Here is a 17357-nt window from a genome sequence, read left to right as displayed (position 1 = left end):
CACTAGGCCACTCCTCCACTAACAACCAGGTTTTCTATGAAGCGTTGTTTGTGTTTCCTTGTAACGTCTTCCGTTTATTTTTTAGGTTGTCCTGGGGCTTGCTGTACACGGTCTTCATCCTCATTATAGCCAGTTTGCTGGCAGCGACTGTCATGTTTACTGAGCTGTTCATCAGCAGTGACTATTTTGTGATTTTTCTTCTGTTTTTCTTCTATGGAATCTCATTAGTAAGTCTCACATCATTTGCCTCCATTTCTTCTACTGTGTGCTGAACTCTGTTTTATAGCTTGTGGTGTTCAGTCTGATCCAGAGATGTGGGGAACTATCCACCAAAGCTCATTCTAATCACTTTCAGCGTGCACAGAGTTAAAAATGTAGCAGAGACGTAGCCAGACTTGGTATTTTGTATGGGCCCAGAGCAGGGGCGTAGGCAGACTTCGGCGGGAGGGGGGTCCAGAGTCCAAGGTGAGGGGGCACATTTTCGCCCCCCCCCCACCTGGTGCCGCAGACCCCCCCCCCCCGCCACCTTTGATCCCCCTTGTGCCACCACCCCTCCCTGTCCCTTTTGACCCCCCCTCCCGCCGCCAACCCTCCCCCGCCAGGTACCTTTGCTGGCAGGGGTCCCCAACCCTCACCAGCTGAAGTCCCCTTCAGCGCTGGTCTCCGAGTCCGGCACATTCGCTGATCTGGATTCTGTTTCTGTGAGTCCTGACGTCCTGCACGTTCCTACATGCAAGACGTCAGGACTCACAGAAACAGAATCCAGATTAGCAACGCGCCGGAGACCGGCGCTGAAGAGGACTCTGGCTGGCGGGGGTTGGGGACCTCCGCCAGCAAAGGTACCTGATGGTGGCGGCGGGGGAGGGTTGGCGGCGGTGGGAGGGGGGGTCAATTGTGGTGGGGGAGGGGCGGCGGCAGGGGGGGTGAAAGCAGGGGGGCCAGGGCTAAATCTGCAGGGACTACTACTACTACTACTACTACTACTACTTAACATTTCTAGAGCGCTACTAGGGTTACGTAGCGCTGTACAATTTAACAAAGAGAGACAGTCCCTGCTCAAAGAGCTTACAATCTAATAGACAAGTGAACGGTCGGTCCGATCGGGGCAGTCAAATTGGGGCAGTCTGGATTCACTGAACGGTAAGGGTTAGGTGCCGAACGCAGCATTGAAGAGGTGGGCTTTAAGCAAAGACTTGAAGATGGGCAGGGAGGGGGCTTGGCGTAAGGGTTCAGGAAGGTTGTTCCAAGCATAGGGTGAGGCGAGGCAGAATGAGCGGAGCCTGGAGTTGGCGGTGGTGGAGAAGGGTACTGAGAGGAGGGATTTATCCTGTGAACGGAGGTTACGAGCGGGAACGTAAGGGGAGATGAGGGTAGAGAGGTAGTGAGGGGCAGCAGACTGAGTGCATTTGTAGGTAAGAAGGAGAAGCTTGAATTGAATGCGGTATCTGATCGGAAGCCAGTGAAGTGACCTGAGGAGAGGGGTGATATGAGTATATCGGTTCTGGCGGAATATGAGACGTGCAGCAGAGTTCTGAACAGACTGAAGGGGGGATAGATGGCTAAGTGGGAGGCCGGTGAGGAGTAAGTTGCAGTAGTCCAGGCGAGAGGTAATGAGAGCGTGGACGAGAGTGCTGGCAGGGGTCCCCAACCCTCACCAGCTGAAGTCCCCTTCAGCGCTGGTCTCCGAGTCCGGCACATTCGCTGATCTGGATTCTGTTTCTGTGAGTCCTGACGTCCTGCACGTTCCTACATGCAAGACGTCAGGACTCACAGAAACAGAATCCAGATCAGCAACGCGCCGGAGACCGGCGCTGAAGAGGACTCTGGCTGGCGGGGGTTGGGGACCTCCGCCAGCAAAGGTACCTGATGGTGGCGGCGGGGGAGGGTTGGCGGCGGTGGGAGGGGGGGTCAATTGTGGTGGGGGAGGGGCGGCGGCAGGGGGGGTGAAAGCAGGGGGGCCAGGGCTAAATCTGCAGGGACCCATGCCCCCGTGTCCCCACCTAGCTACACCCCTGGCCCAGAGGTAAATCGATTGGGCCCTTCCATGCGCACTTGCCCCCTCCCCAACCACACACCACAAATATCTTCCCGGACAAATTTTTTAAGAACATGAGGGGGTTTTTTTTCACCTACCCCACATCTTCTACTTTTCCTCTGCGGCATCCCGGCATCTGCATTCCTGTCTCTGAACTCCATCCCTCCCCGATGTCGGTACAAGCGTCCTCAGCACCTGCAGCAATTCATTCTCGCTGCTTGCGCCAGCCCCGCAGGCTTTCATCTACCATGTACCACACTCGCTGACGTCATTGCCTGTTTCCTGTCTGGCGGAACGCGGCACATGGAAGCCTGCGGGGCCGGTGCAAGCAGTGAGAATGAATCGCTGGGTTCAGAGACTGAAGTGCAGAAGCCGGGACGCTGCAGAGAAGGGGGAAGAGAGCAGTGTGGCGCTGCAGCTGGGTGGGCCTGAGCCAAGATTGGGTTGGCCTGTGCCCACCCAGGTCCACCCATAGCTACACCACTGAAATGTAGTCCCCAATATTTAAAGGCAGTTATCTGAAAAATGGCATCCATTTTCCAGATAATTACCTTAGCCGGCACTGTCCATTAATTTTCAACGGTACCACAAAACATCATTGTAGACAAACATGGCACTATTCAGATAGTGGCCCTTTTACTAAGGCACGGTAGGACTAACGTGGGCCTACCACGTGATAACAGGACACTACCACGGGATACACTGAAGCATCCCTGGGTAGTTTGGCCAGCAGTGTGCTGCGCTGCCTCTGCAAAGGTGTGTCTGAGGGTGGAGAGTAGGCGTGCCTGTGATACTTGGGTCATGTGGTTACATTACCATGTGCTACTTGAGTAGCGCAGGATCCCATACCACCTCCTAAATAGGTGGTGATAAGGGTTCCCGGCAGTTGCCACACGCTAATGGGTAAAACTATAAAAAAAGAACTAGGTTTGTGACAAGTACACCATATACTCAATTCACTTAAAGGACTTCAATTATTTAAATGATTAAACAATTGACACTTCAGATCTCCTTATAGGGGACCATATATACAGTATAAACCCTCTATCATACAGGGAGTCCACTTCCTATCAGTGGTGTCAGAGACTAGGAAAAAAAGAATCAGTGTAAAAAAGAAAAAAAAACCCTCCAAAACAGGAGAAAAACAACTGATTCAAAATAATCCGTTGTCTCTACTCAAAATCAAAAAACATCCCAAGTGAATCAGTATAAGCATATACAATGAGAGGATTCCACAAAATGTAAATATCTATAAAAATGTACAAAAAAATCAAGCTTGCCAATAAACACTTATGTTTGAAGGAAGAGCATAAATGTCCCACAGTGCTTCCTAACAGCGTCGTTCCACGTTGGATTCACTTCACCGCAGTTGCTTATTTTTCTTCAACCGCTAGTGCCAGGAAGTCCTACGATGACTCCGTGGTGACTGGAACTATCTCTTCCAACATAGTGCAGAGAAGAAGACTCGCTATCCCAAACCCTCCAGCCACCACAGAATCGTTGTAGGATTTCCTAGTACTAGCTGTTAATTCCAGATGGAGGCTGTAATTAATGCACATCTATATTTTTTCAGAACTTGTTTATGTAAACCAGGGAGGTTTGTTTAACGGAAAATGGCAGGAGCATGCTTGGCCCATTATCTGGCCTGAAGCCAGTAGGCGGAGCTTGTCGCCATATCAATTACATTGTTTTGGGTGTACCAAGATGGCGGCCGCATTGGGGAGAATGAAAATCTCCTTGGGTGGAGCGGCTTTAGCCTTGTGACATCACGCTGTCTCTTATTAATCAAACCTCCTTGATGTAAACCTTTAATGGTTGCAATTTCTTAAATATATTTGTGCTTCTCAACCTCCTTATACACATATATAAATATATATAGGAAGCAATCACTTGTACACTTTTCTATGGGTATAAAGTAGGCATTCTTGGGTGCAGAGTTGTACAGTTTGGGGTTTATGGGGATGTTTTGTGAAAGCTGACATGAATACAGAAGCCTTCTTAACTTGTCACTTATGGGTGCACTGCAGCCAGCAGTGGCAAGGACACCAGAACTGGGTTATAGGTGTTTATTTTATATTTCACAAAACATGATACACCAAATACAGTGAAGGTTGCTCAAAAAATGAACAGATGAAGTGCCAAGTAACTAAAATCTTTTTTCAACATCCAAGACTCGACATGGGCCGTGTTTTGGCCTATCCAGCCTACTTCAGGAGTCTTCTAAAGGATGTGTCCACGATGGAATGACTTAAGCACAGAATGTAGTACTGGACACAACCATCTCTCACCAAAATAAAAGTAGTGAAATAAACTCAGTGAGTGTGAGCAGTTTACAAAGCATCTAGAGGAGCTCTTTGGCTGGGTTCATTTCACTACTTGTATTTTGGCGAGAGAAGGTTGTGTCCAGTACTACATTCTGTGCTTAAGGCTGAAACTCATTCTATTGTGGATACATCCTTCAGCAGACTCCTGAGGCAGGCTGGATAGGCCGAAACGTGGCAAGTGTCGCATCCTGGATGTTGAATGAAGAGTTTAGTTACTTGGCACTTTGTTCATTTTTGGAGTCACCTTCGCTGTGTTTGGTGAGTGCATGTTTTGTGAAATACCAAATATACACCTATAACCCAGCTCTGAGGTCCCCTGCCACTGCTGGTTGCACCCATAAGCGACAAGTTAAGAAGGGAAAGTACAAATGTACAGTCACATTCTAAAATCACCGCTTTTTAGACGTACATCAACCTCATCGACCAGTGGGGCCTGGTTCTAAAATTGACTCTGGTGTGTGCAAATCCTGTATTCTGTACCCATGTTATAATGTTCTTATGGTTGACTGAATATATTTCTTTTCTCTCCCAGATGTGTTTCTCGTTCATGCTGAGCTCATTGTTGAAGAAACCCAGAGTCACTGCCATAATTGGAATTTTCCTAATTTTCCTGCTGGGAATTCTGTGCATAATCTTTGTCTTCTTTCACTTTCCTGCACCTTTGGAATCGATTTTGAGTATTTTCTGCCCTTTTGCCTTCTTCCTTGGATTAACACAGGTACGAGTAATGGCTTTGTGTGATAGAATGGGGAATGGAATAGCAGTCACTGGGCCTTGTAGAAGTTGACCAAGGCACGAGCAAATTAAAGAACCAAAAAAATGCAACATGTACAAGCAAAATTTGCCGAAGGGTTAGAAGGTGAAGTTTGCCTATTTGCGGATGATACTAAGATTTGCAACAGAGTGGATACCCGGGAGGGAGTGGAAAGCATGAAAAAGGATCTGAGGAAGCTAGAAGAATGGTCTAAGGTTTGGCAATTAAAATTCAATGCGAAGAAATGCAAAGTGATGCACTTAGGGAGTAGAAACCCAAGAGAGACTTATGTGTTAGGCGGTGAGAGTCTGATAGGTACTGAGGGGGAGAGGGATCTTGGTGTGATAGTATCCGAGGATCTGAAGGCGACGAAACAGTGTGACAAGGCGGTGACCGTAGCGAGAAGGTTGCTAGGCTGTATAGAGAGAGGTGTGATCAGCAGAAGAAAGGAAGTGTTGATGCCCCTGTACAAGTCGTTGGTGAGGCCCCACCTGGAGTATTGTGTTCAGTTTTGGAGGCCGTACCTTGTGAAGGATGTTAAAAAATGGAAGTGGTGCATAGAAAAGCTACGAGAATGGTACAGGATTTGCGTTCCAAGACGTATGAAGATAGACTTGCTGACCTGAACATGTATACCCTGGAGGAAAGGAGGAACAGGGGTGATATGATACAGACGTTCAAATATTTGAAAGGTATTAATCCGCAAACAAATCTTTTCCTGAGATGGGAAGGCGGTAGAACGAGAGGACATGGAATGAGATTGAAGGGGGGCAGACTCAGGAAAGATGTCAGGAAGTATTTTTTCACTGAGAGGGTAGTGGATGCTTGGAATGCCCTCCCGCGGGAGGTGGGGGAGATGAAAACGGTAACAGAATTCAAACATGCGTGGGATATGCATAAAGGAATCCTGTGCAGAAGGAATGGATCCTCAGAAGCTTAGCCGAAATTGGGTGGCAGAGCAGGTGGGGGGAAGAGGGGTTGGTGGTTGGGAGGCGAGGATAGTGGAGGGCAGACTTATACGGTCTGTGCCAGAGCCGGTGATGGGAGGCGGGACTGGTGGTTGGGAGGCGGGACTGGTAGTTGGGAGGCGGGGAGTACTGCTGGGCAGACTTGTATGGTCTGTGCCCTGAATAAGGCAGGTACAAATCAAGGTAAGGTTTACACATATGAGTTTGTCTTGTTGGGCAGACTGGATGGACCGTGCAGGTCTTTTTCTGCCGTCATCTACTATGTTACTATGTATGTAAAATGGGTGAAAAATTAACTGTATGGCGAAGCTTATGGACATTGTAATACAGCTTTCTTTTTTGTAGAAATTGTCCTTTTGAATTCCATGTTGCATGTTTATTGGTCTACAAAAATAGATTTTTACAAGCAAAAACTATCGATAACATCAATGTTTATATAGTTACCCTGGGATATTCTTATTCAAGGCACAACCAAAAACGGAGGTAATTTTGATGGTTGCCAGAATATGTTGGGGATGGGTTGGTTCCACCTTCTGGGGGGCAATTTTTAAAACCATGCAGGTACTTGGAAAGTCCACATATACTTTTTACAGTGAACTTTCCACCAGGAAAAGTACAGGTAAATGCTTTCTTTAAAAGTGGTCTACAGGAAAAACACCCAAAGCAATTTTTCTGCAAACCTACACACATTGTTGACTCCCTAACCAAATCCCAGTTTTTCCTCTGGTAAAACCACATGTATTGTTGATCTTTGTGTGCATAAAGTTCCACCCTTTATCCATGGAAAGGGTGGACACTTCTCCGGCAGCTCATTTTATCTGGGTAAATAACTATTCCCCTGGGGAAATAGCTTTTGAAAACCACTTTCCTTAGGGACATCCATAGACTCATTCAAATTAGTGAAAATGTTCAAATATTTTGCACATAAGTGTGGGTGAAAATATTTGTACCCTGTCAAAACATCCTACTACTGCTTATTTCTATAGCGCTTCTAGATGTATGTGATCCATAAGGTTTTTGTCTACAGAATGGTCCTTGGTGGGATTCTTTCATTGTGTTAATTGAAGTCAGCAGAAAATTCCGATGCAGTGAAAATATTCTGCTACAGCAATAGCATAGGCTTGACATATGTAGAACAATTCGGTTCGGTTAAAGACAAACATATGAATAATAAATGAAGCATGTTCAAATATGTTCCCATGGGCGGGAATATTGTGGGATATAAATGTTATAAATAAATAAATATGTAGCGCTGTACACTGGACATGAAGAGACAGTCCTTGCTCGACAGAGCTTACAATCTAATCAGGACAGACAAACAGGACAAATCAAGGATAAGAACAAATAATAGCAAGATTCTGAAATCCCAAAGAGTAGCAAGATTCCGTGCAGAATCCCAAAGAGTAGCAAGTTTCCAGAATCCCAAAGACTACTACTACTTATCATTTCTATAGCACTTCTAGACGTATGTAGCGCTGTACATTGGACATGAAGAGACAGTCTCTGCTCGACAGAGCTTACAATCTAATTAGGACAGACAAGACAAATCAGGGATAAGGACCTTTGTCCTTATCCCTGATTTGTCTTGTCTGTCCTAATTAGATTGTAAGCTAATTAGGAATCCCAAAGAGTAGCAAGATTTCAGAATCCCAAAGAGTCACAAGATTCTGAAATCCCAAAGAGTAGCAAGATTCCATGCAGAATCCCAAAGAGTAGCAAGATTCCAGAATCCCAAAGACTACTACTACTTATCATTTCTATAGCTCTTCTAGACGTATGTAGCGCTGTACATTGGACATGAAGAGACAGTCCTTGCTCGACAGAGCTTACAATCTAATTAGGACAGACAAGACAAATCAGGGATAAGGAAAAAGAATAGCAAGATTCTGGAATCCCAAAGAGTAGCAAGATTTCAGAATCCCAAAGAGTCACAAGATTCTGAAATCCCAAAGAGTAGCAAGATTCCGTGCAGAATCCCAAAGACTAGCAAGATTCCGTGCAGAATCCCAAAGAGTAGCAAGATTCCAGGATCCCAAAGACTACTACTACTTATCGTTTCTATAGCTCTCCTAGACGTATGTAGCGCTGTACATTGGACATGAAGAGACAGTCCTTGTTCGACAGAGCTTACAATCTAATTAGGACAGACAAACAGGACAAATAAGGTATAAGGGAATTACTAAGGTGGGAATGATAAAACATGGGTACTGAACAAGTGAGTGGGATTAGGAGTTAAAAGCAGCGTCAACAAGGTGGGCTTTTAGCCTAGATTTGAAGACAACCTGAGCTGGAACTTGATTTACTGATTCAGGAAATCTATTCCAGGCATATGGTGAAGTAAAATAAAAGGAACGGAGTCTGGAACTGGCAGTGGAGGAGAAGGGTACAGATAAGAGACATTTACCAGATGAACGGAGTTCCGAGGGAGGAGTGTAGGGAGAGATAAGAGTGGAGAGGTACTGAGGAGCTGCAGAGTGAATGCACTTGTAAGTCAATAAGAGGAGTTTTAACTGTATGCGGAAAAGGACAGGGAGCCAATGAAGGACTTGAGGAGAGGGCTAATATGAGCGTAGTGATACTGGCAGAATAGAAGTCATGCAGCAAAATTTTGAACAGATTGAAGGGGAAACATCCAAATATATTCAGTGTTATAAGAAAAGTTACTTGGTTGTTTCACAAATTGGTATGTAATGTTAGTGGAACTTATTCACTGCAAATGTTCAACTTGATTGAATGATAAAACATTGTACATTAGAAATATATTTACCTTTACTGCCAAATGACTTGAGTGAATTCCTTCAAAAAGGCAGTGAATAAATCCTAATAAATAAATATTTGAACATGCTTCATTTATTACTCATACTAGCCGTTGAGCCCGTAAAAACGGGCTGGTATTGGGGTTTTCGGAGGTCAACGCTGGCTTCCCCCCCCCCCCGCGAGGTCACCGCTACTGTTCCCCCCCTCGTGTGACGTAACCTCAGTGAGGGCGGGACACGGGCAGGGAAGGAAGGCCGACGGCAGCTCAGCTGATCTGCCTGCTGCAGAGATGTAAGTTGAATAGCGAAGAGACGGCCGGGTGGAGGGGTGGCGGCAGCGGCGACTCCGGGGGGGGGGGAGTACCAGTGGCAGCGACCTCGGGGGGGGGGGTGGCGACCTCGGCGGTTCCCTCCCCTTCGCACAGTTTCCCTCTCTGTCCCGCCCCTCCGTCATCACGTATTGATGCGGGGCGGGACAGACAGGGAAGTCTCTACTGCGCATTTGCGAGTGAGTACGGTCACTCGCCGTTTATATGTTTGATATTGAGTACTATTGCAAATTTCAGGTGACTTACACTTTTTTGATGTTTCTTACTGTTCAGATACAGACTATTATTTCTGTAGCATAAATTGTGTATGATTTTCTGTTCTTCTAGGTTTTTGATCTAGAGATAAGTATAACAGGCGCCTTGTTTTCTGATCTCATGGAAGATGCATACCCAGTGTTTACGACTTACATCATTTTGATTCTGGATGCCATTCTTTACATGCTGTTGGCTGTTTATTTTGATAAAGTCTTGCCAGGTCAGTATTAGCACAGATAAACCATTTCGTATTAAATTTTTCTGTTCATGCTTTTCCTTAAATTGAGAACGGCTTATATTTGTTCTCTCAACAAGGCCAACTCTAGGCCCCTTTAGTAAAGTGTGTTAAATTCTGAGCACATGGTTAACACATGGAAACAGGCCACCATGCTACTGCGTTAAGGGGTTTTGCGGTAGTTTGCCTGTTACCGTGTGTTAAACCACGTTATTCAAATTTTCAGAATTTCTCTGTCGGGACGGACTGGGAATGGTCTGGATCCCTGGGCACTGGGGGGTGGTCTGGGCCCTCCACCCTGCTGCTGCCCGACACCCCCCCCCTCCGTCCGCCACTGGGCCGGGCCCCCTGCTTTGAAATCATCACAGCGCCTCACCTGTCACCACGCTCCGTGACTGAAAGCGCAGCAGTGGCAGATCGGATTCGCCTCCCTTCGGGCCTTCCCTCCCTGTGTCCCGTCCTCGCGGAAGTTACATCAGATGAGGGTGGGACACAGGGAGGGAAGGCCCGAAGGGAGGCGAATCCGATCTTCCGCTGCTGCACTTTCAGTCACAGAGGTGAAGCGATGTGATGATTTCAATGCTGGGGGCCCGGCCTGCTGGCGGACGGTCGACAGAACCGAGGGCGGGCGAGATCGGGGACTGCAGCGCCGGGCCCCCCCCCCTTGGAGGCCGGGCCTGGGGAATTTTGTCCCCCCTGCCCCCCTGTTCTCGGCGGCCCTGACTAACATAGCATATATCTTAGAGTATCAGCACAATAATACACGTTGGGCTTCTTTTACTAAGTGGTGGTATGCCCAACGCGGGCTTACCGCTCGCTATACAGGAAGTATTGCTGTGCTACCACAGCAGCCCGGTGGTACTTCCCACCCCTAGTGTGCTGTCATTTCCAGTGCTACAAAAATTTCTTTATTTTTATAGCGCTGGAGTTTACCTAGCGGTTACCACCGGGTTAATGCAGGAGCCCTTACCGCCGCCAGGGCTTCCCCCAGAAATGGCCGCTCGGTAAGTGCTTTACTTGCCGCCTGGCCATTTCCTGTAGGACAGCGAGACTTCCCTTTTACTAGCTACAGTAAGAGGTGACCTCGGCGCGCTTGTGAAACACGCGCTGACAGTAGCGCCGGCCCCCTTTTCCCGTAGCATGATAAAAGGGATCCTTTATGTTGGTAACCTTACAAATAAAGTACATAATCACATTTTCTTTCTTGCTTTCTCAGATAAATATGGCACACGTCTTCCCTACTTCTTCTTCCTGAAGGCCTCATATTGGCGCGGCAGTAGAAGACGACCTCACGATGCCATCACAAAGCAGGAAGAAAGCGACCACGCTGCTTTCAGTGACTGTGTTGAGCCAGTGCCATCAGAGTTTCAAGGCAAGGAAGCAGTCAGGTAACAGAAACATAGAAACCCAGAATGTGACAGCAGATAAGGGCCTTAAGACCCATTGAGTTGGCCCAGTTTATTAGTACATAAGTATTACCATACTGGGACAGACCAAAGGTCCATCAAGCCCAGCATCCTGTTTCCAACAGTGGCCAATCCAGGTCACAAGTACCTGGCAGAAACCCAAAGAGTAGCAACATTCCATGTAGAACCCCAAAGAGTAGCAAGATTCTAGAATTCTAAAGAATAATAAGATTCCATGCAGAATTTCAAAGTGTAGCAACATTCCATGTAGAACCCCAAAGAGTAGCAAGATTCCATTCAGAATCCCAAGTACATAAGTGTTGCCATACTGGGACAGACCAAAGGTCCACCAAGCCCAGCATCCTGTTTCCAACAGTGGCCAATCCAGGTCACAAGTACCTGGCAGAAACCCAAAGAGTAGCAACATTCCATGTAGAACCCCAAAGAGTAGCAAGATTCTAGAATTCTAAAGAACAACAAGATTCCATGCAGAATGTCAAAGTGTAGCAACATTCCATGTAGAACCCCAAAGAGTAGCAAGATTCCATTCAGAATTCCAAGTACATAAGTGTTGCCATACTGGGACAGACCAAAGGTCCACCAAGCCCAGCATCCTGTTTCCAACAGTGGCCAATCCAGGTCACAAGTACCTGGCAGAAACCCAAAGAGTAGCAACATTCCATGTAGAACCCCAAAGAGTAGCAAGATTCTAGAATTCTAAAGAATAACAAGATTCCATGCAGAATGTCAAAGTGTAGCAATGGTCCATGTAGAACCCCAAAGAGTAGCAAGATTCTAGAATTCTAAAGAATAACAAGATTCCATGCAGAATTTCAAAGTGTAGCAACGTTCCATGTAGAACCCCAAAGAGTAGCAAGATTCTAGAATTCTAAAGAATAACAAGATTCCATGCAGAATTTCAAAGTGTAGCAACGTTCCATGTAGAACCCCAAAGAGTAGCAAGATTCTAGAATTCTAAAGAATAACAAGATTCCATGCAGAATGTCAAAGTGTAGCAACGTTCCATGTAGAACCCCAAAGAGTAGCAAGATTCCATTCAGAATCCCAAGCACATAAGTATATAATTGTTGCCACACTGGGACAGACCAAAGGTCCATCAAGCCCAGCATCCTGTTTCCAACAGTGGCCAATCCAGGTCACAAATACCTGGCAAGATCCCATTATATATCATCACTGTTTATAGATTATTCACGTAATTTATATTTCAAAAAAGAGACACTGATTTGTTTTTTTTAGAACACAGGGGAGACCTTATTTGAGTCCAACTTAAACAAGTCCTGGGCACATCTCTATAAAGTACAACTTAGTGAAAGGGTATAAATCATGTGCAAGAGGTGAACACTTTTTAGTGGAGAGGAAGGTCTGGAACAAGGAGAACTGGCTAAGGAAAATATTTTTCTACAGAAAGAGTGCTGGATATATGGAACAGACCCCGAGTGGAGGTGGTGGAGATAAAAATAATATCATAGTAACACAGTAGATGACGGCAGATAAAGACCGATACGGTCCATCCAGTCTGCCCAGTGAGATTGTCAGGGCAATATTTGCCGCACACTGCAGGTTACTTTTTCCATGGTTTCTTAGAACCTTTGAGTGTCTCATGCCTAGGGTTACCATTTTGTGTCCTCTGAAAAAGAGGACACATGTCACGCCCCCTACCCCGCCCCGCCTCATGCCCCGCCCCTGCCACGCCCCCTTCAGGTCCGGGTTCCGCCCCTATTCCCCCCCCCGTCACATAGTCCCCTCCCCCCCATCACATACCCCCCCTCACTTACTGTCTAGCCCTGGTGGTCTAGTAGCGTCTTCTCTTCGGGGCAGGAAAGAGCCCCCTCTTTCCTGCCCGGAGCGCTGCCTGCCCTTGCCTGCTGCATCCTCCTCGGTATGGCTGGGGATTCAAAATGGCCACCGAGAGTTGAAGCGGCCTCGCGAGAGTTCAACTCTCGGCGGCCATTTTGAATCCCCAGCCAGACCGAGAAGGATGATAGACAGGGGAGGCAGCGCTCCGGGCAGGAAAGAGGGGGCTCTTTCCTGCCCCGAAGACGTCACTAGACCACCAGGGAACATGGTAAGGAAGGGGAGGGGAGGGGACGGGAGACCACGCGCCGATCGCCCGCCCACACGCCCACCGCACGCACGCGCCTGCCCGCACCCGCGCCCACGTTTGTCCAGAAATCCGGACAAACGTGGGCGGGGGCAAAATCCGCCGGACGCCCCGGACATGCCCTCAAAAAGAGGACATGTCCGGGGAAATCCGGACGTATGGTAACCCTACTCATGCCTCAGGAATGCTCTATTTTCCAGTTCATTAATGTGCAGCTGTAACAATTGTAATTGCGATGACAGACTCTCTAATTCCTTTTTGATGTTAGAAGAGGCTTCAGCTTGCTGTTGCATCATCACTTTGAGAGCGAGTTGTTCTTCCATCACAGTGATAGCAGGTCAAGGAGGTTTGATTGAGAATAGGAGGCGGCATGACCTCAAAAAGTTGAATCCACATAGGTTAGTCTCTATTTCCCCTTCCCCACACACAGCCGTCGTTCTGCTTACACTCAAAACAAAGCAAGCAGACCTATGAGCTGCTGCATCCACATTGTCGTTCTTTATTGTTGGTGGCATTTTTACTTAATCTCACTTATATTTACAAATATGCCCAGCTTGTGCAGTATATGGATGTACACAGAGGAAGTAAAATAACGGAATAACTTTTCATAGGTAGACTAGTAATTTGTTTCCTCAGGGATCTGTCCTTGGACCCCCTTCTTTTTTCAATCTACACCTCTTCCCTGGGCTCCCTGATTTCATCTCATGGTTTCCAATATCATCTCTATGCCGACGACACCAAGCTTATCTCTCCACACCAGACATCACTGCGGAAACCCAGGCCAAAGTATCGGCCTGCTTATCCGACATTGCTGCCTGGATGTCCAACCGCCACCTGAAACGGAACATGGCCAAGACCGAGCTCATTGTCTTTCCACCCAAACCCACTTCTCCTCTCCCTCCACTCTCTATTTCAGTTGATAACACCCTCATCCTCCCCGTCTCATCTGCCCGCAACCTCGGAGTCATCTTCGACTCCTCCCTCTCCTTCTCTGCCCATATCCAGCAGACAGCCAAGACCTGTCGCTTCTTTCTCTTTAACATCAGCTAAATTCGCCCTTTCCTCTCTAAGCACACCACCCGAACTCTCGTCCACTCTCTCATTACCTCTCGCCTTGACTATTGCAACCTACTCCTCACTGGCCTCCCACTTAGCCATCTATCCCCCCTTCAATCCATTCCGAACTCTGCTGCACGTCTTATCTTCCACCTAGACCGATATGCTCATATCACCCCTCTTCTCAAGTCACTTCACTGGCTTCCGATAAGGTACCGCATACAGTTCAAGCTTCTCCTACTAACCTACAAATGCACTCAATCTGCAGCCCCTCACTACCTCTCTACCCTTATCTCCCCGTACGCTCCTACCCGAAACCTCCACTCACAGGACAAATCCCTCCTCTCTGTTCCCTTTTCCACCATCGCCAACTCCAGGCTCTGCCCTTTCTGCCTTGCCTCTCCCTATGCTTGGAACAAACTTCCTGATCCCATATGCCAAGCCCCCTCCCTGCCCATCTTTAAATCCTTGCTCAAAGCCCATCTCTTCAATGTCACCTTCGGCACCTAACCATTTCACCTCTATCCAGGAAATCTAGACTCCCAATTTGACTGTCCGCACATGTTGTCCTTTAGAGTGTAAGCTCCTTTGAGCAGGGACTGTCCTTCTTTGTTAAACTGTACAGCGCTGCGTAACCCTAGTAGCGCTTTAGAAATGTTTAGTAGTAGTAGTAGTAGTAGTGGAGGAGTAGCAGCCTAGTGGTTAGTGCAGTGGAACATGGAATGTTGCTATTACTTGAGATTCTACATGGAATGTTGCTACTATTTGACATTCTACATGGAATGTTGCTATTCCACTAGCAACATTCCATATTTAGATTGTAAGCTCCTTTGAGCAGGGACTGTCCTTCTTTGTTAAACTGTACAGCGCTGCGTAACCCTAGTAGCGCTTTAGAAATGTTAAGTAGTAGTAGTAGTTAAGTAGTAGTTAAAAATCGTAATCAGTGTGTCATTTGGAGGGGGTGGTTATAGGGACACACTAGCATGTGTTATATTTGTGATGAGATTTTTTTCTCCTGGTAAAGGGTCACTAATGAGAATCAGGTGCTCAATATTCAGAGTTTTTACCTATCTATTTATTTATTTATTTATTTATTTATGGCAGTTATATCCCACAATAAACATGAATTAGGTTGAAACCTGGGAGCATGAAAACTCTTTCTTTGCCTGTGTCTACATCAAAAGAGAAAGATGGTTTGTGGGAACTTGCTCCTTTTGTTTTGTGGAATGCAGTGCTATATTATAAAAATGCACTTGATATTTGATTATTACTACTATTTAAAAGAAAGATATTAAATAATGAGGGCAGAGCTACCTTCATGCAGAAGTCCAGAGTCAGTCTAAATGTGTCAACATTTTTTCAGTTCTGTGATATATATTAATTTCTTCTTCAAGTCAATTTTCAACAGCATTTTTTCAGTTATTACCCAAATGCGAACACAATTATAATGTTAATAAGTTTTGGATGTTACTGAATTCTATTATTCTGTCTCACTGTATTTTCAGTTTTGGCACAATATAAGTCATCACAAGGACAAAATATAAGAAAACCAATGGACTGCATTAGGGGCTTATAGCCCATTTAGTTATGTTTAAACAAATCGGAGATCTAAATGAAAGAAAATATTTATTTTTATTATTTTGACATATGAAAACCACTTGTCCCTGAAACATGCTCAAAACAGAATAATCCATTTGCACAAAAGAGTTGAGGTGAAAATGTGATTCCTTGTGCCCCAATGAAAGGAGAGTTTAATTTTACTTCCAATCTTTATAACACCAGTGACGTCACGTGCACGGGGCTCATTTTCAAAGCACTTAGACTTACAAAGTTCCATAGGTTACTAAACGGAACTTTGTAAGTCTAACTGCTTTGAAAATACACCTTGCTTCCCAAGGCAGATTACAACAGCAGTTAAGATGAACCCATCAGTAAACAGGATATCCTCACTGAAATTTGGCCATGTATTATTGTATAGAACAGTGTAGAAAAATGAGCACAAAATACAGCCTTTATTAGTGCTGTTTCTACCAGCTACAACAATATTTGAAGCTGTTTTAGTGATATTCAGTTTTGATTTCATGATATTTATATCAACTTATGGGAACACTTTCAAATAAATTAAAAAGCTGTCAAAGAAGTAAAAAAAAAAAAAAAACTTTTGTCCTCCATCTTTGAAGGCACTGCCTATCCAACTGGAACAGCTTTTGACTTTTTACAGATGGACCACTCATAGGCAGTACATTGTTTCTAGTAATTTTTTATTATTGCTTTCAATAGCATTTGCTATTGTATTGGGTGTGCTTTTGACTCCGCCTACTGCCAGCAAGCTAGGCCTACTGGCTTCAACCATATAATGGGCTAGATAGCCTCATACTGTCTCCTGTTCTCAATTTAAGCTTCTTGGTAGCAGGTGCAGCCTCTTTGTTCGCTGTGACTTTTTCTGGAGTTTAGGGATTGGTCTTGTGTCTTTTGAGGCTTGAAGTCACTTCACAGTTGTATTAGAAATGTTGGGGCAAATCCATAAAACATGAAGAAAGAGGCGATCCTTAAGTACCAAATAGTACAATCTGAGGGCGCCTAGTCATAATAGCCCTGACAAAATAGCCCCAACAAAAAAGCCCTGACAAAACAGCCTTGTAACAAAATAACCCTTGACATTTCACACCAGGGGCGTAGTTGCTATGGGGCCACGGGGGCCTGGGCCCCCGTAGATTTGCCCCTGGACCCCCCTGCCGGCAACCCTCTCAACCCCCCCTCCCACCGCCAACCCACCGCCTGCTACCTTTGCTGGCGGGGGACCCCAACCCCCGCCAGCCGAAATCTTCTTCCTTCATTTGGTTTCTCAGTCTGACGTCCTGAATGTACAACGTGCAGGGCTTCATTCTGTTTCTGTGAGTCTGACGTCGACGTCAGACTGAGAAACCAAACGAAGGAAGAAGACTTCGGCTGGCGGGGGTTGGGGTCCCCCGCCAGCAAAGGTAGGCAACGGCGGGGGGGTTGAGAGGGTCGTTGGCGGGGGGGGGGGGTCAAATTTGTTGGAGGTGTCGGCAATGGCGTGGGGGGTCGGCGGCGGCGGTGGGGGGGTCTAAAATGTCCCCCCTCACCTCGGCTCTG

At 46.4% G+C, this 17357-nt stretch overlaps 1 protein-coding gene across 3 annotated transcripts in view; it reads left to right on the top strand.

The window, feature by feature from the left end:
• LOC115458921 (ATP-binding cassette sub-family A member 9-like) overlaps window positions 1-17357 on the top strand; it is a 193450-nt gene that overhangs the window by 36730 nt on the left and 139363 nt on the right. For all 3 annotated transcript variants that reach the window (XR_003940171.1, XM_030188774.1, XM_030188775.1), the window contains exons 7-10: window positions 86-227; window positions 4892-5077; window positions 9494-9641; window positions 10873-11044. Coding sequence is in view for 2 of the 3 variants with exons in the window: in XM_030188774.1 (XP_030044634.1) it covers window positions 86-227; window positions 4892-5077; window positions 9494-9641; window positions 10873-11044 (648 nt within the window). In the remaining variant the exon portion in view is untranslated. The remainder of the gene's footprint in view (window positions 1-85; window positions 228-4891; window positions 5078-9493; window positions 9642-10872; window positions 11045-17357) is intronic.

This window comes from Microcaecilia unicolor, unplaced genomic scaffold (assembly GCF_901765095.1).
Source record: "Microcaecilia unicolor unplaced genomic scaffold, aMicUni1.1, whole genome shotgun sequence".
NCBI classification, from domain to species: domain Eukaryota; kingdom Metazoa; phylum Chordata; class Amphibia; order Gymnophiona; family Siphonopidae; genus Microcaecilia; species Microcaecilia unicolor.
This window is presented reverse-complemented; position numbering and strand designations above follow the sequence as displayed.